At 39.9% G+C, this 21,856-nt stretch overlaps 1 protein-coding gene across 1 annotated transcript in view; it reads right to left on the bottom strand.

Annotated features, from left to right (window-relative positions):
- Window positions 1-21,856, bottom strand: part of polr3a (polymerase (RNA) III (DNA directed) polypeptide A) — a 224,469-nt gene that overhangs the window by 160,174 nt on the left and 42,439 nt on the right. The window contains exons 10-14 of the mRNA XM_055150075.1: window positions 21,638-21,779; window positions 13,017-13,157; window positions 10,415-10,484; window positions 4,811-4,938; window positions 3,034-3,172 (exon numbers count right to left, since the gene is read on the bottom strand). Of these exons, the coding sequence (XP_055006050.1) occupies window positions 3,034-3,172; window positions 4,811-4,938; window positions 10,415-10,484; window positions 13,017-13,157; window positions 21,638-21,779 (620 nt within the window). The remainder of the gene's footprint in view (window positions 1-3,033; window positions 3,173-4,810; window positions 4,939-10,414; window positions 10,485-13,016; window positions 13,158-21,637; window positions 21,780-21,856) is intronic.

Raw genomic sequence — 21,856 nt, 5'->3', positions numbered from 1 at the left:
GTCAAACTCAAGCGCCTGTCTGGGTCCCATTTGTGGAACAGCACAACAGTAAACAAAGCGTCGAGATGGATGTAGACGAAAACAGACATTCTGTGTTTGCAACGATTCGCGAGATTGAGGATTTAAAGCCGGAACAAAGAGAATGTTTGGTGAATTTTATCAAGGGGAAAGACGTTATTCTTCTTCCTACGCATTATATATGTCACAACCAAATAGCAGCGAATGATTAAATAAAAAAGTACCCGCCTACCGTCGAGCGAACGAATCCTAATGCTGTGAGGTCAGACGGTTTCCAAAAAGTGAAACCGGCTGATGCATCAAAATTAAACGATACGATATCTCAATGTTTTGATATTTTTGCACACTCCTAGCTGTCATCCCCAGAATTTCCCATCTCTACTGAACTAGAAGTAATAAATAGTAGCTAGTAACTTGAAAACCCTCACTTCATGACATCACAAGGTGGAACAGAGCATTTTGAGCTTTGGACATGTAGACAGACTAAAAATAAAGAATTACATAATGTACCTTTATTTATTTATTTAATGTATTTGTGTTTTTCTGCATTCATTAATTCATTGATTTCATTCATATCTTTTGGAAATGAATAAAAAAATCGAACCGAAATCTTCATTGCTCAAATTTTGGTGACATTTTGATGACAATATCACCGAATCTCAATAAGGATTTAAAACGCAGATTTGACCAATGTCTCTTTGGTTTAGATCCATTATTAATACAATAACTAAACACATATGGTCTGTAATTTCTAGAATCATCGTGTAAATTGTGTTCAATTACGGCGCTGGGCTTGTTGACTTCAGCTTTAAAGCCAGCAAACAGTCAATCAATAGTGACCTTTACTTCATACAGATCATGTCTCCCACTGGAGCTGTAATTCGCTGACGTTTCACCATTCTCACAAGGATATAGAGCACAGAAGAGGTGAACTCGCCCACAGCATAAAAATTGAGTCTAAATTGTGTGGCAGGATGTGCTTTTAACTGTCAAAATACAAACTGGACCTGAATTATGGTTTATATTTCTGTAATAAATACGCCTTCACTTGAGTCATGTGGGAAACAAAAACTGACACAAAGTTCAGTGTCTCTGTCAGCGTCAATAAACAAAAATATATTTTCAAAGTAGCTTAAAAAAAAAGTGTCATTACTGATACTTTGCAGCCGATGTCATCCACATTTCCTAACTGTAGGCGCTGCTCTGTCTGAGGCTTTGTTAGACTTTAATCTGAGTTGTATTTTAACAAAGTCTGACCAGAAAAATTAGTTGGAACTACAAAAGAAGACTTACCGTATTTTTCGGACTATAAGGCGCACTTGAAATCATTTATCATATTTTCCGGGCTATTAGGCGTTCTGGATTATAAGACGCATTAAATGGTCTATTTTCGAACTTTTTTCACAAATAAACCACACTGGACTTTAAAGGAAACAACAGTGTGATGGGTGAGTGGTTTTGTTTGTTTGTGGCGTTCACGGTGACTCTGGGCTTTGTTCAGTTGTGGCGTGTAGGGAGGGATTTGTTGGCATGTTCGCAGTGACTCAGTTGTTCAGTCGTGTCTAGAAGCGGCACATTGGACTCGCTTTTTCAGTTCGTTCCTCCGTTCCGTTCCTCGTCGGCGTGGAGTGATGAGTGTGTCTGTGGGTGTTTTTCGCTGTGTGGTCGCTGTCTGCTCCGTGTGTGTTTGCATGTTCTGCGTGTGTTTGCGGCTTTGTCGTTTACTGAAGTCGTGCTGGGACACCCGAGTTGATTTGTGTATCGGGCGCTCTGGATTGTGGGGTGCGCGGTCGTTTTTTGATGTGGTTAGAGGCTTAAGAGCGTGACTAATAGCCCTGAAAATACGGTAATTTTCTCAATAATCGACAGTGTGTCTTATGTATTAATTCTGGTTGTGCTTATGGACCTCAAACCAATTTTATGTGGTACACGGCGCTCAAAAATCTGTCAAAATGTTTTAGTACGACTTTGGTAAGATACGAGGCCGCACCGCTTGATAGATTGTCTGAGCATTACGGTAACTGTAGACAGGAACCTCATGGAGTAAAGGGTGAAGAATAGTTCTGTGTTGACTCAGTGCACGATGCCGCCGTCACCTTGTCGCAGAGAGAACACTCATATTCCACTGAGTCGTGTCCTTTAGTCTGACAAAAGCTGAACCGCATCAGCGCACAAGAAGTGAGTGAGAGAGTGTTTTTTCAGCACTTATAGTTTATGCAAATAAGCCATGTGGTTTTAAGTTTCCTTTCTGTAAAATGTAAACAAATGTGCGCAATGCTGCATTAAACACATTATTACTTAATGTATATTTGAGTCGTCCTCGTAGGGAATAAAAAAACAAACAAATGATCCACCCACATTCACATTCATAATACATATTCACCAAGACAGGGAGGTAAAGCCGGGCGAATTACACCACGATCTGCCGATGGATCGTGGACGTCTGGACTAAGGATCAGTCTCAAGTGTCGTCCGTTTGTTTTGTTTAATGCGCCTTATAATCCAGTGCAATTTATGTATGAAAATAGACAAGAGAATTCAACATTATTGATATTGTGCCTTATAATCCGGTGTGCTTTATAGTCCAAAAAATACGGTAGTTGAAACTACAACAGATGAGCTGAAGTTCCTCTCAAATACCATTACAGAGTTTTTCCAGTTAGTCATTCTCACCTTTTTTGTTGATAATCAAACACGTAAACAGGACCACGAGCGCTCATGTTGCTCACAAGCTGCTGAAAATGTGCCGTTTAAATCCATTTTGTGTTTGTTTGTTGTGTGAATTAGTTTCCAGTAAACATACACGTAGAACACCCCCAGCATGACGTCATTGCAAAGTATCAATACGACGGTAAAGATTTAATCTGAGTGAATGAACAGACTTCGAGCCGTAAGATGAATACGGGGAGCCTCTGGAGCCAATCTCAAACTGACTGCTCCTCGCGCGCCACCCGGGAGTACGACACCATCAATTAGAGCGCAGCCAATCGAAAGAGCCGATGCTTCGATGCTTACATGAGTCGTTGTGGCACAGATCCTCCCCTTTGCCGCAGTACTGCTTCCCTTTGGTCCTCAGATTGGCTTTAACCGGGCAGTCGTTTCCTGGTTTCAAAATGAGGCTGAAGATCTGTTTCCCGGTCCATAAAGCCATCGGCTGAAATACAGACAAGACAATTTTATTAAAACATGAATATTTCAACATCACATATGAAAAGAACAGAGCACTTCCTGGTTTGCGCATGATAAAAATACATTTAAAAAAAAAACCTGATACAGCCAAATATAAGTCCTGATTAAAGGTGCACCGTGTAACTTTTTGGTTGGGGGTTCGTCACCTTCTTGTTTCTATGGATACGTCATTGCTCTGCCTGGTATGTTCCACAGTATGACATTAAACAGCTTTACTTTACATCTATTCAATTACAAGTTGTTTTATAGCTCAAAAATACCTAGAAAAACAGACACTCTGACTGTGAGGGGGTCACCTCTCCACAGATCTGACTTGTACAGGGTTCCCACTCCTTTTCACTTTCAAAACAAAATTTCTAAACTTTTCCATGACTTTTTTCATGACCTAAAGTGAATTTTGCATGACTTTACGGCAGAGGTGGGACCAAGTTGTTTTGCAAGTCTCAAGTGAGTCTCAAGTCTTTGACCTCAAGTCCGAGTCAAGTCCCAAGTCAAATACAGGCAAGTCCAAGTCGAGTCTCGAGTCACTGGCCCATAAGTCCAAATAAAGTCCAAGTCGTCTGCTTTGAGCTTCAAGTCATTTCAAATCTTGAAGATAAAGTACCAAATATAGAAATTTATATGAATTTTAAGATAATCATAAAAAAATCATAGTATATTTATATTTGAATATTTATAGAGTTGTAGAAATGTTTATTTTTCCTTTTTAAATGTCTTAGTGTGAATCATTACAGTCAGAATAGAAAGAATTCAGATTTAAAAGTGCTTCTCAAGTCACAGGCCTTAAGCCCGAGTCAAATCCCAAGTCATTGACCTTCAAGTCCAAGTCGAGTCCCAAGTCTTAGTCCATTTTATCAAGTCAAGTCTCAAGTCCTAAAAATAGTCCCCTGGTATTACCGTTTTTAACATTCAAAATACTCAGTGCATTTATTGTCGTCTCTTTCAAACAAAAGGCGCAGACGTTTAGAAATAATCATAACAGTCTAATGAGAAATTAACAGAACGCTTTAGTTGCGCGAAAGAGATACTAAAATTCCATGACTTTTCCAAAGCTTTCATTGAATTCACAACATTCCATGACTTTTGCAGGCCTGGAAGATAACACTTTCAATTTCTATAACTTTTCCAGGATTTCCATGACCGTGGGAACCCTGCCTGTAACTTGGTCCGGTTTTGGTCTTCATGAAGATCGAAACATTTAAAGCCATACTGTGAAACATTCCAGACAAAGCAATAACATCCCCATGGAGAAAAGCAATTGACGGACCCTCCACCAGAAAAGTTACACAATGCACGTTTAAGTAAATCAGCTCTTTCTCTTCAAATAAAACTCAGATTAAAGTCTAATTTGAGCTTCAGTTAGAATCACTCCCACAGGAAGTTTTAATGACGTCAGCCGCAAAACATGAATACCGCCCCTTAATGAGGCCTGAACTCGGTCGAGAGGTCAACAGCTTACATCAAAACCAAGAAAAAAATAAATAAAAAATGACCATAGACAAAAACAGTGGAGTCCAGTTTAATGAGCTGAAACTGCACTTAAAAACCCCAGTCTGGAACCCAATGGTCTTTCTCTTACACAACAGATGACGAGAACAAGTACCTTCATAATTGCTGGTCTGGGCAAAGTGATGCAGACTTTCTGATCTTTTCCGACGAGGATGGACGCCACGATCTGACAAACTTTTGATCTGTCGAAGAACGTGTCCTTAAAAGTCAAGAGGTAGGCCCCTGCGGGAAGATCAGAATGCGCTTTAAAGTTTTTTACGCAAGCTTTGATACGAGACTTCTATGAATTTCAAATCAATATGCAGATTATAATCAAACAGAAATGCTAAAAAGGTACAAGTTCGGTCCTTGAGGAAAGCAAAAGGCACAAAATACTAGGTTCAAATAAAGGCCCATCAAAATAAATATACCTTTTTTTTCATTTTGGATATGTTTATTGTGCTAAAAATGCGTTCGTAATGAGAAACAGGCTTGCTTCTCCACAAACCTGACTCTTGGCTTAATGGGAGAAGAGCCTGTGCTTGTATCCATGGAAATTCTGTGATTATATTCCACAGTATAAAACGTAAAACTTGTTCTGAAGTTTGGTTTTAACATTCAATTTTCATGGAATCAAGCAGGAATCATGTAAAAAATGCTAAAACAAAGTCCAACCGTGTAACATTTTATTAAAAAGAATTGACGAAAATTTAAAAATATTTATTGTATTGTGTTTGTGTTTTGTTTTTTTTGTTAATGTTAATGAACTTTAAAAACTGCAGGAATAAAACCCCATCGTGTAATATTTTTAGCTAAAAAAATAGACGAAAATAAAAGCATATTTTTTGTTTTGTTTTGTCATTGTTTATTGCTCTGAAAAACATGCTTGCACATATTCCACAATATATATTCGACAACATAAAATATAAAACGGATTTAATTTTCTACTTCCATGGAATCCTGCAGGTGACATGCCACCTCCAGAAAGTTACGCAGTGTTGCTTTAAATACAAATTTTTATCTATCATGTCACCGTTATATTGTCATACAGACGTCTTGGCTGTGGTTCAAGTATTTAATAATATGTTAATGAACTTTAAATTCAAACTAAGAAGGAATAAAGCCCCAGAAAAATAGATGAAAATAAAAGCATGTTTTTTATTTTTGTTTTGTGTTTTGCTTTGCTTTCATTTTGTTTTTTTCATTGTTTATTGCACTGAAAAACTTATTATGAGCAGGCTTGCATCTCCACAAACCTGACTCCTGACTTAACTGGAGAAGAGATGCCTCCTGCTTGTTTCCATGGAAATTTTGTTAATTTGGATATATATATTATTCTACAAAATAAAATATAAAACGTATTTCATTTTCTACTTCCATGGAATCCTGCAGGTGACATGCCACCTCCAGAAAGTTACGCAGTGTTGCTTTAAATACAGATAAAGATGAGACAGAGATCATAGAGACGTCTTGTTGTGGTTGAAGTATAGCATAAAATGTTAATGGACTTCAAACTGAAACTAAAAATTGCAGTTTAACGTTTTAAAAATTGCACCGTTTCATGTTTTAGTTTAAAAAAAATTGACGAAAATAAAAGCATGTTTTTGTTTTTTGTTTGTTTTTTGTTTCATTTTGTTATTTATTTATTGCACTGAAAACTTACTGTGAGCGGGCTTGCATCTCCATAAACCTGACTCGAGCTTATTTCCAGGGAAATTTTGTTGGCTATATATATATATATATATGTAATGAACTTTAAATTCAAACTAAAAATGCAGGAATAAAGCCCCACCGTGTAAGCTTTTTAGCCAAAAAAAAAAATAATAATTTGACGAAAATAAAACGTGCTTTTTTGTTTGTTTTTTCTTCATTGTTTATTGCACTGAAAAACTTAAAGTGAGTGGGCTTGCATCTCCACAAAAATGACTCCTGACTTTGGAAAAGAGCCTCTCCTGTTTGTTCCCAATGAAATTTTGGCTATATATATTCCACAACATAAAATATAAAACTTATTTAATTTTCTACTTCCATGGAATCCTGCAGGTGACATGCCACCTCCAGAAAGTTATACAGTGTTGCTATAAATATGACTAATCATCAGTATATCGTCAAAGGGATTCAATCATTTTAGACAAAGTTTATAAGAGATTAAGGTTTTTCCAAACCTGAAATTGTACCTTCATTGAATCAAATTGAAGTGAATTAGGAAATCAATGTAAAAAGCTCAGCAAACAGACTAAAACATGCAAAAAACAAGACCAGAAGAACAAATGTTTGAAAAGAAACCTATTCTGAAATGTCCAAGTGCTGCCTTTTCAATGTGGCTTTTATATCGTTTAATTACTACTTCTATTTTTTTCTGGCAGAAGTCTGAATAGAAATAATTACTTGATAAGTCTGCACCTGAAAGAACTTCCAGCCTTCATAACAGATTTTAGAGTGTGTTTTGCAATTCTCAGTAAAACGTGAAATTACGGAATGGAAAATGAAAATGTAGCAGCTTGTCATTTCTTTGATAAAGGTGTCTCTCTCTTCTTTTTTGTAGTGTTCTTCGACAGAGATGCGAACGGAAGCGTAAAAAGAAAGAAGTAGATTTAGCCAAACACCAAAGAGTTTGAAATCACCCTCCGAACACGTGCTGTCAATGTTTGTACTCTTTTAATTTGAATTCTAGGCCATAGAGTGAATGCTGAATGGGAGTTTTTGCGTACAAAGAGTGTCCTAGTTCGGGTTTGTCACAGACTTGTTTGGTTCTGTTTTTATATTACACAAAATGGACTATTGTGAGTTTTAAGCCTCTTTAGAATGCCGTTTCCTCGTCAAAAAATGACCTGGAGTTGTGTTTTGTTGCATTCACAAAAGTTTGAGTGATTCTGAATTACCATATTTTTCAGACTAGTCGCTCCGGTGTATGATTCTATAAAATAAATTTCCCCCAAAAAGTGCAACTTGTATATTTTTTTTCTTCTTCATTACACATTTTTTGGCTGGTGCGACTTATACTCCAGAGCAACTTGTACTCCAAAAAATACAGTAAATCAGTCAGTAGTACCGTATTTTCCGGGCTATTAGTCGCTCTGGATTATAAGGCGTTATAAGGCATTAAATGGTCTATTTTTGAACTTTTTTCACAAATAAACCGCACCGGACTTTAAAGGAAACACAACAGTGTGATGGGTGAGTGGTTTTGTTTGTTTGTGTCGTTCACGGTGACTCTGGGCTTTGTTCAGTTGTGGTGTGTAGGGAGGTGCTGTCTGGGACCAACGGATTGTTGGCGTGTTCGCAGTGACTCAGTTGTTCAGTTGTGTATAGAAGCGGCACATTGCGCTCGCTTTTTCAGTTTGTTCCTCCGTTCCGTTCCTCGTCGGCGTGGAGTGATGAGTGTGTCTGTGGGTGTTTTTTGCTGTGGGGTCGCTGTCTGCTCCGTGTGTGTTTTTGCGGCTTTATAGTTTACTGAAGTCGTGCTGGGAGACCCGAGTGGATTCGTGTATCTGGATTGTGGGACGCGCAGTCATTTTTTGATGCGGTTGGAGGCTTAAGAGCGCGTCTAATAGCCCGGAAAATACGGTAGTTAGAATAAAATGGTCTCTTAAATTGTATTGTGAGAAAGTTTTGAAGTAACATAAAAATACACAGACTATATTACGCTATTTATATTATATCTGTTTTATAATGTTGGTTCGTCATCACAAACAAACCAGGAGTTGTGTTTGTAGACAGACTAAAGTACCGTTCAGACCGGAGCGTCAAAAAACGCCCTAGTCCAGGGGTGTCAAACTCATTTTGGTCCGGGGGTCGTATCCAACCTACTTTGATCCCAAAGGGGCCGGATCAGAAAACTCATGTCATATAAACCCCAAAAATAACAATAAGTTCAAATATTTGTGCAGAGAAACACAAATCTATTACAGAAATCTGTTTTAATTGATGAACTCTTTCTTTTACAAAATATTATAATATTATGAACAACCTGAAACTTTAAGAAAAATGTAATTTCAACACAATGTTTTAACATGAACTTGTTTAACATTAACTTGTATGTAAATAGGAATAAGTAAATTTTTCTTGGAAAATCCTGCACTCGGCTCCACTTTTCTCATGTTGGACATTTTTCTGATGAGGGTGTCACGGTCAACAGTCAAAACGATCGTCCTTTAAGAGCGTTTGGAAAGAGACAAGTCTTCATTTGTGCTGCTCTGGTGGGAGGGGCCACGTACAGAGACACTGGAGATGCTGCTGTGATCAACACCACAGAAAATTACCAATATGTTAATAAAAAATAGAATTTAAATATTTTAGTAGAAAATCTGCCGAGGGCCAGATTAAAGGTCTTGGAGGGCCAAATCTGGCCCCCAGGCCGCATGTTTGACACCTGTGCCCTAGACGCCTCTATTTGGACGCCTTTGTATTGGAGTTCAGACACCCCTGATGCGAGTCTTGGAAGCCGTGGACAAACGGGAGAAATACTTGGCCTACGTCCGTTGTCCTGGAAACAAGTGGCCGGTCCTGGTCTTTTCCCGAAACGATGGTGTTTTTATTACATAAAACCATCAGCGGAGGCGAACGGCTCGACGGTTGAGGCGTATATATGCACAAATATACTCCACTAATGACACTGGATCAGTCCTGGTATAGTCCTGGTTTTGTCCTGGTCTATATCTGGTTTAGTCCTGGTCTAGTTCTGGTTTGGTCCTGGTCCAGGTCCTGGTTTAGTCCTGGTTTAGTCCTGGTCGGGTCCTGGTCTAGTTCGGTCTTGGTTTAGTCCTGGTCTAGTCCTGGTCTCGTTCGGTCCTGGTTTAGTCCTGGTCTAGTTCTGGTTTAGTCCTGCTCCGGTCCTGGTCCAGTCCTGGTCCGGTCCTGGTCCAGTCCTGGTCTAGTTCTGGTTTAGTCCTGCTCCGGTCCTGGTCCAGGTTCAGCCCTGGTCTAGTTCGGTCCAGGTCCGCTCCTGGTCCAGTACTGGTCCGGTCCTGGTCCGCTCCTGGTCCGCTCCTGGTCTAGTTTGGTCCTGGTCCGCTCCTGGTCCAGTACTGGTCCGGTCCTGGTCCGGTCCTGGTCCGGTCCTGGTCTAGTTTGGTCCTGGTCTAGTCCTTGTGATCGGTTCAGTGATGTGTATATATTTACACACCAGTTCTCGGGTCTTTCTCTTTCTTCTGGACAATAACGTCGCTGCGTCTCTGGATACTCGTCCCTGATTGGTTTGCCTTGGCGCATCTGACGTGAAAAGTTCTGCATTGTCAACTTTTGATACCGACGCCCTGGACACGCATCTAGCGCGTCGACGCCAGAACGCTCAAGACACGCCGCGTCGATGCCAGAAAGACGCGCCGCAAAAACGCAGAACGCCCTTAATACACGTCCACATCGATGCTCTGGTCTGAACGGACCTTAATAATAAAGGATTACTCAAACGCGGGAATGAAACAAAACACAACTCCAGGTCTGATTTTGAGGAGGTAACAACATTATAACATGACTTAAAGCTCACAAGAGTCAATTTTACGTAATATAGGACCTTTTTTATACAAATTTTCAGATATTTGCAGCCCTAATACACTTTTAAAAGATACATGCATGAAACAAAACAATTCATATGTCTGTGACGGGAGTAAATCGATGAGTTTAGCACAATACGTCCACTTTATCTGTATCGTGAGGAGGTTTTGACATGAGGAAAAATAGAAAAAACACAGACTGCCTTTGAAAGCATGTCCTCGTTCACCTGTCAGAAAGTCCTGGATGGCGGCGATCAGAGGTTCCCCGTTTCTGGGAGTGACGAGGTTGGCTTTTGTCTGCGGACAGGATAATAACAGTTATAATTTCATTTTGAACACGGCAGAAGCTGTAACCTGTTTGACGAACGGAGCCTTTGTACGGGTGTCACAATGTTAAATTTGATCCGAGCCGTTAGAGAGAAGGAATATTGAAATGTAATAATTAAAAAGTCCTGTACTCTTCTTTTCACATGTATTTGAGCAAAAAATATAGAGAGGAGAAATGTTGAAATAAAGCAATTAACATGATTACTGAGACGATTACTGAATTATCTAATTTACTTTCATTTAGTGTCTTGCACATTATGATTTGGTTGCGACTACAGTGTAATTAATTATCCTATTATGGCCTCTATAATCACTATTTATTGTCATTAAAGCTACCATTCGTAATTAGATTGGCGGGCAGCTTTGGTCTAACAGAAGACGACCAGAGAGCACAGTTGAGCCTTGGATCTATAATAAAAACTGGATAAGGCGTTCTCCCTCTGTCCCGGCTCGAGACTGACTAGTGGCTGTTCCAGGTACTGCAGCTCTCGGGAGTTTGGGCCCAGCAAGAATTCTTCCACTAGAAGCACAATGCATTTTTTGGGGGAATTCAAACTGCTCATGTTCGGCTGACAGGGCATCCACAGCTTTCACAAAGGTCGGATTTTGTAGGATTCTTTTCTATTTTCACAACATAAACTTTTTAACATTTTTAAATCCTCAAAGCTCCTAAAAGTTCGCTTTGTAAGACTCAGCCTCGTCCCGCTCTGAGCCTACGCTACCTCCGCTCTAGTAGCTTTGATTGGTCCAAACGCTCCACGTCGTGAACATTACAGACGTCACATGGGTGGGAGGAGCTAGAGCCTATTGAGGAATTAAATGCCGAAGTGAAATTTTTTTGGAGGCCCATGCACCAATGAGCTTCAATTTCATTTCTCTCCAGCGACTAGGTCAGGAATCGGAACACACTAGACGGTTCGCAAAAACTCCGGAAGTGCGAGTTCGGGCACCAGCCAATTAGCAAAGAGCCAAACATTCAGTGTTGGCAACGATTCCCAAGATCGAGGATTTAAAGCCGAAACAAAGAGAATGTTTGGTGAATTTTATCAAGGGGAAAGACGTTATTGCCCTTCTTCCTACGGGATTTGGGAAAAGCTTAATATACCAGTTAGCCCCATTAGCGGCGCATTACATACATCACGACCAAATAGCAGCGATTGGTTAAATAAAAAAAGTACCCTTCTACCGTCGAGCGAATGAATCCTAATGCTGTGAGGTCAGACGGTTTCTATGAAGTGAAACCGTCTGATGAATCACGCTAGAGCTAATGAGCACTGACCACTGAAAACAATACGACGCCATCTTTCAGATTTTATTATAATTCTATGATTTGAGCCTGGACAAAGGACAGATGAGGGGAAAAGGTTTCACATCTGCCATCTACTGGAAAAACAAAATAGACGTACAGATGGTAGCTTTAAATAAAACAGTATGCAAATCGGTCATGGTCATATTTTTATACAGTGCTTCCTTCAAGGCACTCAACCAACCAACTAATCCACTGACACGCATTCATAGAGTTAAGTTGGTTAAGTGTTTTACCTGATGACAGCACTGATCTGTGAGAACTGAATTCGGACCGCCAACCTGCGGGTGAGTGAATCTAACCCCTAAAACCATTGACGTTTATGTCGAGAGTGAGATTTAAACAAGCCCTGGGATCTACAAACGGTCGCCCATTCAAGTCAATGGGCCGAGCTCAACGGCGCATGACTCCAGATTCGCCTGCACCCTGCACAGGCTTGAGTATCATGTGATCGCTTTGACCAATCAGAGCGAGAGGAGCTAGAGCAGAGCAGAGTGGAGCCGGAGCGAACGATTATGAAACGTTTTTTTTAAGACAGTTGAAGTATTTTAAGCTGAGAAAAATTTTATGATCTAAAAATAGGTAAAAATCGCCAGAAAATCCGATATTTTTTTAAAGTTGTAGGTGCCCTGTCAGCCAAACACGAGCAGGTTGTGATTGCACCGAGCTATATTTTTTCGCTGTAGTACCAGTGAGTGTCCACTACGCCAACTTGCAACAACTACAAGCAGCAACACATATTTATTTATTTTAGATCCATGGATTTGAACCACCAAACTTCAGATCAGTGGACAAACATTCTGCCGGTTGAGCTACTGTCACTCGCAATCATTATGTAAACACTTTTCCACGGTCCAAAGTTATTCTTATACATTCATTTTTTATTAATCACTGTCATTAATTTTGCTGTCACTGTAAAACTAACAATAACTAGCAAACCAAACACAACATAATTTAGATGAAGACAATAGTGAGCTTCAGTGAGCTTCATTTGACTGGAGCCGAACACAGTGTTTGATGTACACGTCTTTATACAGTCTGTGCAGGTTTATTTTGGATTATTTTGGATTATTTTGACCTCAAGAGCTGCTTGTACAACACATCAATACTGTGGCAAGACAAACTTTGCTCAAACACATGTGAAAAAGTCTGGTGCAGCTCCTTTAACAGGTCTTTTCATTAGGACACACACGTACCCCCATGAGCACCAGGGCCTCTGCTTTGGCCTCCTCAGTCTGGGGCAGGTGCAGGTTCATCTCGTCTCCATCGAAGTCGGCGTTGTAGGGCGTGCACACACACTCATTAAAACGAAAGGTCCGGTGAGGCTTGACCCGCGCCTGAGGAAGAGGAGGAGCAGCAGGGGAGAAAGGTCAACAGGGGGCGACGACGAGCCGCAAATCCCACATAATGAGAGACATGAGAATGTGTCGGCAAGAACAAGAGTTTGACATGCGCTGACAGCATTGCGTAAGATTCAGGTTTCAGGTTTTTCTAAGTATGACTTGACTCGGTGGTGGATCAGTTAAAGGTGCATTGTGTAACTTTTCTGGTCCATCAATTGCTTTTCTCAATGGAAATGTTATTGCTTTGTCTGGAATGTTTCACACTATGGGATTAAATCGTTCTATTTTCATGGAGACCAAACCAGACCAAGTTACAGGTCAGATCTGTGGAGAGGCGACCCCGCTCAAGGTATTTTAGAGCTATAAAACCACCTGTAATTGAATAAATATAAGGTAGAGCTGTTTAATGTCATACTTTTCAGACTATAAGTTGCACTTTTTCTCATGGTTTGGGCGTTTCCTGTGACTTATACTCTGGTGCGACTTATATATAAAAAATTTTCACACTGAAGCCTCGAGGCTCTAATCTTGTGTGTCAGTATCTGCTGCTCCTGTTCCTCCTGTACCACTGTCACTTGGCTCTACTGCGCATGTCTCCTGCAGAAAGAGCCTCTGTCCTGTCTGTATCATGTCAGTCGAACAGCAGCAGAAAAAGTTTGGAGTGAGAAACTTGTGACACCGGGAGGATGCACCATGAAACTTTCCTGAAGTCACTGGATGGATGGACAAAGTCTGGACTTCAGTGACACCAAAACCATCCTGTCGGGATTCAGAAAGACCCGAATAATTCTAACTGGAACTGATGCTGAGTCTGACGACAGCGACACAGAAGAGGAAGCGGTGCTCTGTTTACCTCCAGAGGTCGAGGAGTTGCTCAGAAGTGACACCGAGGATGAAGAATTGAATGGATTTAGTGATTTGGAGTGAGATGGAGAGTTTGTTAAACTTGTTCTGTTCTGTTGTTTATGTTACAGTTTATCTGAAGAACTGTTCATATGTGACGTTAACAGTCCGTTGTTCTCTCTTCTATTGTTATTATGAGAACTTGACTTTCAAGATGAAATGTCAGTTCCTGGTCTCTGATTTTATAAAATAAATTTCTCCCAAAAAGTGCGACTTATACTCCGGAGCGACTTATAGTCTGAAAGATACGGTACTGTGGAACATTCCAGGCAGAGCAATGACATTTAATAGAAACAAGAAAGTGATGGACCCTGAACTGAAAAGTTACACAATGCACCTTTAAGTGGCAGTGTGTAGAAAAAAAAAAAAAGATGAGAAGAAAAGTACAAAAATACACAAGTCGCTCTGAGTTTTAAAACAGGATACCTCTACCTATGTCAGCAACACCAAAATCTCCTCCCAAAATGTAGAGACAATTTACAGGCAAGAAAGGCAGTTCAGTTTTCTGACAGTTTAAAGATGCACTGTGTAACTTTTTGGTTGGGGATCCGTCACCTGCTTGTTTCTATGGAGATGTCATTGCCCTGCCTGGAATGTTCCACAGTGTGACATTAAACAGCTCTACCTCACATTTATTCAATTACAGGCGGTTTTTTAAAGCTCAAAAATACCAAGAAAAGCATTCTCCACAGATCTGACCTGTAACTTGGTGTTGGTTTGGTCTCCATGTACTGTCAAACATTCCAGAAAAAGCAATAACATCTCCATGGAGAAAAGTATTTGATGGAACCTCCACCAGAAAAGTTACACAACGTATCTTTAAACCTTCATTTAACAAAATAAAAGTTTGGCCTTTGTTTAACTGTAAAGAAAAAAAAAAGTATTTATAAATATTGGATTTATTGGATTATTTGGCCAGTTTTTCAAACTAACCTGAGTATTCAAATTTTTCCATTTTTGTTTTCTATTTCATAAAACAGCTTGGAGCACACTGAAGGGAGTGGGAGTCAGAACAAAAACAACTGAACCGTTTTTCGATTCTTGCGGCGATCACTGAAGAAAAGCTTTGGATAAAACTCAAAAACAGTTTATCCAAAATAAGACCATTTGGGACAAACTGTGACGAAAACAAAGGAAAGAAACAAAGAATACTTGTTTAATCTTTGTTTAAGCTAATAACCCCACAAAATGAGAGAGACGATTTTGACATTTTATGACAAAATAATAAATGTAAAACTTTGTTCTTTTATTTTTCCTTTCCTGAACAGTTTCATGTCAAAATGTTTTTGTATGAACCATTAAAAAAAAAGGTTACACAATAAAAAAAATAAAAAAAATCACATTTATAGCCAAAAATGTACTCAACAGTTTTTCTTAAAGGTGCACCAAAATTCTGCTGCGCTTTTTTTTAACTAGAACCAAAAAAACGAAAGCACATTACCCCAATTTTAGTGTCGTTGCACTATCTTCCAGTTCGTTTTAGAATTGATTTTAAGATTTTATTGTTTGTTTTTAAAGTTTTGAATGGACTGCAGTGCAAAAAACTAAATCTAGTCAAGTTAAGATGACTTGAATTAAGAAAGTTTTATCATGATTTGAGTAAATTTCACTTGTAAAGTATCTAAATCTGCCAGTGGAATAAGACTTTTTATACGTAAAATATGAAAACACATTTTGCTTCACTTAAAATAAGAAAAACAACAACTTTTTGCACTTAAAATATGAAACAAAATCAAATGTTGCTTGAATTAAGTGCGATTCCATTGGTAGTAGAGCCCTGCACTGATCCAAGGGACCCGACGCAAAACAGTGCAGCGAGGGACACATTTTGAAAGCTCATTGCAGGCGCGGGCAGGAGCGGGAACTAAATATGAGTTTAAAGTAAAATATACAAATAATTCATGTTTCTATCATACATAATTTGGGCTGGATATTTTATTTGGCATCAATAAAAACATTTTAAGCAGCCTAAACTTGCGTATGTGGTCTAATCTCGTGCACATTTACACAATTCCTTTCTGCTTCTCCGTGTTTGATAGAGCTTAAGAAAGCGAACATGCTCATCTTGCGGGATTTGTGGGTGGGAGCGGGACAAAATATCGGCAGACGTGCAGGCAGGAGCGGAACTGAAAATTTGACAGTTCTTTGCGGGAGTGGGCAGGAGCAGGACTGCACAGTGCGGGTTGCAGGCCTGAAAATTCTGTCCCGCGCAGACCTCTAATAGACACATCAAGAATCTCGGACTTCCGGTCATTGCGCTTTATTGGTGCTCCACATACAAAATGTTCGCTGCAAACTCGGGATGATTTCTTAGGCAGTCAAAGGTTTCCTTTTTTGTCCTTCCTGTGGATCAATCCTGCCCATCGTCTTCACCTTTCACTATTTTTCAATTCCGTTGTGATGGGAAACCGTTTGAACAGAGGTTTACAGTCACACACATCTGATTCCCTTTTGAGGTTATGAAGTTCACAAACACATTTCTCGAGCCATTTTCCACTGTTAGGATCCAACAGCCACAATTAACGATGTCCGAATCCCAAAACTAAAATATGACAATATCAGAACCAGAAACAAAAGCGATATGGTTCAAAAGACTAGAAAAGATCGGCTTTGTCAATAGACTCATCTCGCTGGGAAATCAAACATGGCAATTTGACGCTCACTTTTTCAGAGAATCCTTCCCAGTATGGATTGCGCAATGACCGGAAGTCGAGATTCTTGATGTGTCTATTGGTGGATAACTTTACTTGTCAAGTTGAATCTACTCAAATAAAGTAAAGCAGGTGTGGGCCCCTCTGTCCTGAAGGCCTTTTACAGGTGTGCGGTGGAGAGAATCCTCACCACCAACATGACTGTGTGGTTCAGCAGCAGCACCGCGGCAGAGAGGAAAACTCTGCAGAGGATAGTTAGAGCTGCGGAGCACATCTGCGGCTGTAGTCTGCCCTGCATTGAAGATATTTACATCAGCAGGTGCAGGACAAAAGCCCACAGCATCATGGAAGACTCCACCCATCCAGCACATGAACTTTTTACAGTTCTCCCATCAGGCAGAAGATTGCGCCACCTACAGGCCAGGACCACGAGACTACGGAACAGTTTTTATCCTGATGCCGTGAGACAGATTAATTCTGTCAGAAAAAACACTACAAAACAGCACTGACTTGGAACGCACTTTAGAAAATGGGGGCGGGTTGACATACAATATTTTAAACTATTTTATTCTTGTATAACTATTTATTCTTATTATAACTATTTGTTCTTATTGTTATCTGTGCTGCTGTTGACCTGGACCTGAGTGCATTGTTTTGTTTCTGTGTATTTTTTTATACTGGAATGACAAATAAATTTGATTCTGATTCTGATTCTGAAAATGTTCTTAATGTAAGTCATTTTAACTTATCTAGATATTGTTTTTTTTCCAGTGTGGCCACATGATACGACTCGGACTTCATTGAAATTCACACCCCCAAGCGCGATCTGAGGTCCGAGGTTCAGCTCCAGCTCGTGGGGTCTAAGATGAGACTTTAAACCAGGTGGGACAGGACCCCCCCCCCATGTCCCAACAACCTCCACAGTGTTGAGTTTCAAGTCTCGTCTTAAGACCCACTTTTATTCTGTGGTTTTTAACACCGCGTGAGTTGTGTGATCTTCTGTGTTTTTTATTTATTGTATTTATTTACTTCTATGTTATGATTTTTACGGTGTTGCTTTTATTTGATTTCACTGGTTTTATTGCGTTTGGACTGGTATGAACAAATTTCTGCAATTTACCTTATTGTCGTTTTCATTTTATGATCACTTTGGAAACGGCTTTGTTTGTAAAATGTGCAATATAAATAAAGTGGATTTGGATGTAACTTTTCGGCAATTTTCTTGTATTCATGTCGACGTTTTTATTGCTCAAAAATATCTCAAAAACTGAATTACAGATCCGACCCGGCTGTGAACTTGGTCTGGTGGTGTCAACTGTTTGTTTCCATGGAGATGCTACTGGTTAGACTGGAATGTTCGACGGTACGGCATTAAATTTATCCACCTCCATAGAGACAAACGGGTGTCGTCGCTTGGCAAACATACAGGTCAGATCTGTGAAGAGGTGACCCTGCTTAGAGTTAGAATGCAGGTTTTTCTGTTGTAGTTTTTAGCAACAAAAACATCCGGAATCATGGAAGAAATGCAAGATAAACCTGTTAAATGTCACACTATACTAAGGAACATTCCAGGCTCCCATGGCAACAGGCAGATGGCAGACACCTCAACCAGAAAAGTTACATAGTGGACCATTAAATAAGGGGCCCGTATTATGTTATTTTTCAAACTATTGTTACCGTATTTTTCGGATTATAAAGCGCAATGTCAATAATGTTGAATTCTCTCGTTTATTTTCATACATAAGGCGCATTAAGTGAAACAAACGGACGACACTTGAGACTGATCCTTAGCTCAGGCGTCCACGATCCATCGGCAGATCGTGGCGTAATTCGCCCGGCGTTGTCTCCCTGTCTTGGTGAATGTGTTTTATGAATGTGAATGTGGGTGGGTCATTTAAAGGTTGTATGGAGGATTTTTTTTTGTTTCAAACTGTCAGTCTAAGATTAAAATACCATTACAGAGACACAGCAGCCTTGTAATTATGATGACCAAAAAAAAAAAAAGAACGAAAACCTATCAACTATGAACATGTTGAAGCCAGATAAACATCAGCCAATAGAAAACGAGGCTCCCTCATTTTCTATTGGCTGTTAGGTTGTCAATCAAACTCCCTAGTATAACTGATTCGTCGGAGCGCGGGGATTACGTGGTTTACACAGCGGTTCTTAGAGGCTTTTTCGAACTGTCGCTTCCTCGCATTTCGCACAAAGTTTGTTGCGACGGCGGACGAGAATCCACGACCGGTTCGCCACAAAAGAAAGTCCGTTTTTGAGGTCGCTGAAAGAAGAAGAGAAGAGGAAAAGGAGCAAAGCCAAACTGAGGTGATTCTTGGAGATCTCGTCCAGCGATGGCGCGACCGAAGCAGACGAAGGGTCTAAAAACTGACGCGTCGGTCGCTGAATTACTCTCTATACAACCTTTAAGTTTGCTTTTTTTATAATTTCCTACGAGGACGAATCAAATATACATTGAGTAATAATGTGTTTAATGCAGCTTTACGCACATTTGTTTATGTTTTACAGAAACTAAACTTAAAACCACATGGCTCATTTGCATAAATTATAAGCTCTCAAAAAAAAAAAAAAAACAGCTCGCTCCTTGTGTGCTGATGAGGTTCAGCTTCTGTCGAACTAAAGGACAGGACTCACTGGAATATGAGTGTTCTTTCTGTGACAAAGGCGACAAAGTGACGGCGGCAGTGTGCGTTGAGCATGGATCTCGGCGTTGAGTCGACGCAGAACTAAACTTCGCTCTTTACTCCTTGAGGCTCTTGACTACAGTTGCCGTAATGTTCCGACAATCCATCAAGCGGTGCGTCTACGTAGCTTACCAAAGTCGTACTAAAACAATTTGACAGATTTTTGAGCGCCGTGTTCCACATAAAATCGGTTCGAGGTCAGTAAGCAAAACCAGAATTAATTCATAAGGCGCACTGTCGATTTTTGAGGAAATTAAAAGGATTTTAAGTGCGCCTTATAGTCCGAAAAATACGTTATATGGTTTTTCCTAATCAAAAACATACCTGAAGTTTTGTTATATTCACGCATGTTAAGCACACAAACCCAAACACGCAAAAGTTCTTCTCTGACACTCTGTTCCACCTTGTGATGTCATGTGGTAATACGGGAAGGGCTCCACTGTGTTTGTAAACTCCATACACCTTCGCTGGAATCATTTGGATCATTTCAGCACTGGAATTTCCAATCTCTACTTAATTAACGGTAAAATGCGTAAAAAGCTGTTAATTTGAGCTACCTGAAACTACCTCTTCATGACATCACAAGGTGGAACAGAGCATTTTGAGCTTTGGAGATGTAAACGGACTAATCAAGGGTTACGCAAACACAGCTCCAGGTCTGTTTTTGAGGACGTAACAACATTATAACACGTCTTAAATCTCATAAGAGTCAATTTTGCGTAATATAAAACCTTTAAAGGAAGTAAAAATAAAACTAAACAAATATTACACAACAGAATCATCAGCGGTTCGTTCACAGACATGTAATTATAAGTATTAGTGACAATCGACTGAACTGAAACATGAGGAAACTTCTAGTGTGTCTCTTGTCTTTCTGTCTTAGTCTAATTACTGTTGAAAATCCTCTGCTCAAACGGAGGAGTGGACGTGTTTTGATTTGTCCATAAACAGACTGATGTAACCGGACAAACTGAATCCACATCAAAGAAACTTAACTTTTCAAAACGGCTTTCTCTGACAGAAATTCGCTCCAACAGTAATTAATCATAACAATCAGAGCAAATGCAATTCTGCTTGACAAGTAAGATTTTCAGTTTCTTTCTTGTTGTCAAAAGTATCGAAAATCAAATACTAATCGATACTAAAACTAGTATCGGAACTAGAAACTCATTTTCTGCAGGTATCGATACTAAAAAAAAGTCACATTCACAGGACAGAAATGAACCCGTCCTGAATTATTTTAGAATGATCTTCAGACACACTACAAACTTCTCTGATCTGGCCAAGATTTTAAAGTTCTAAATTGGATTAATTCTAGTCGAGAGGTCGTTTGTTTTAAGAATAACTTGTCAAGTAAAATTATCTTGCTACATGGACTGTTCAGAAAACTTAAAATATGAACCAGAGAAGACAAAACAATGTCACCATCAATCAAATGTCTCTCAACCACATCCCTGAACCTGGTTTAGACCTGATTTAGACCTGGTTTAGATCTGAAATAGTCCTGGAACTAACCTGGAACTAACCTGGAACTGACCTGGAACTGACCTGGAATGACCTGGAATTGACCTGGAATTGACCTGGAATTGACCTGGAATTGACCTGGAACTGATCTGGAATTGACCTGGAATAGATCTGAAATAAACCTGAAATGGACTTGGCTGAGACTTGGTTTAGATCTGGTTTAGGCCTGGTTTAGGCCTGGTTTAGGCCTGGTTTAGGCCTGAAATAGACCTGGAAACAACCTGGAATTGATCTGCAACAGACCTGTTTTAGGCCTGATTTAGACCTAGTTTAGACCTGGTTTAGACCTTGCTTAGACCTGGTTTAGACCTGGTTTAGACCTGGTTTAGACCTGGTTTAGATCTCCTGTGGTTTAGACCTGGTTTAGAACTGGTTTAGACCTGGTTTAGATCTACTGTAGTTTAGACCTGGTTTAGACCTGGTTTAGATCTGGTTTAGGCCTTGCTTAGATCTCCTGTGGTTTAGACCTGGTTTAGATCTGGTTTAGACCTGGTTTAGACCTGGTTTAGACCTGGTTTAGACCTGGTTTAGACCTGGTTTAGACCTGGTTTAGACCTTGCTTAGATCTCCTGTGGTTTAGAGCTGGTTTAAACCTGGTTTAAACCTGGTTTAGGCCTTGCTTAGATCTCCTGTGGTTTAGACCTGGTTTAGACCTGGTTTAGGCCTGGTTTAGATCTAGTTGCGTTAGATAACTTACAATATGGGCCATGATGCTGAGTTTGTGCAGAGAAGGCTGACGATTGAACAGAACAATGTCCCCGTCAATCAGATGTCGCTCCACCACGTCCCCGAACCTCAGCTCCTGCGCGATCTTTTCACGGTTTCCATATTTCAAAAATCTGAAAGAAATTCCCAGCACATTTGGTTAGACAAGTGTTCAATAGATAATCTTTGTGGAAATGAAAAGACCAGTGAC

The sequence above is a fragment of the Boleophthalmus pectinirostris genome, unplaced genomic scaffold (genome assembly GCF_026225935.1).
Source record: "Boleophthalmus pectinirostris isolate CB_2022bp ecotype Guang Dong unplaced genomic scaffold, ASM2622593v1 HiC_scaffold_14, whole genome shotgun sequence".
Lineage (NCBI taxonomy): Eukaryota > Metazoa > Chordata > Actinopteri > Gobiiformes > Gobiidae > Boleophthalmus > Boleophthalmus pectinirostris.
This window is presented reverse-complemented; position numbering and strand designations above follow the sequence as displayed.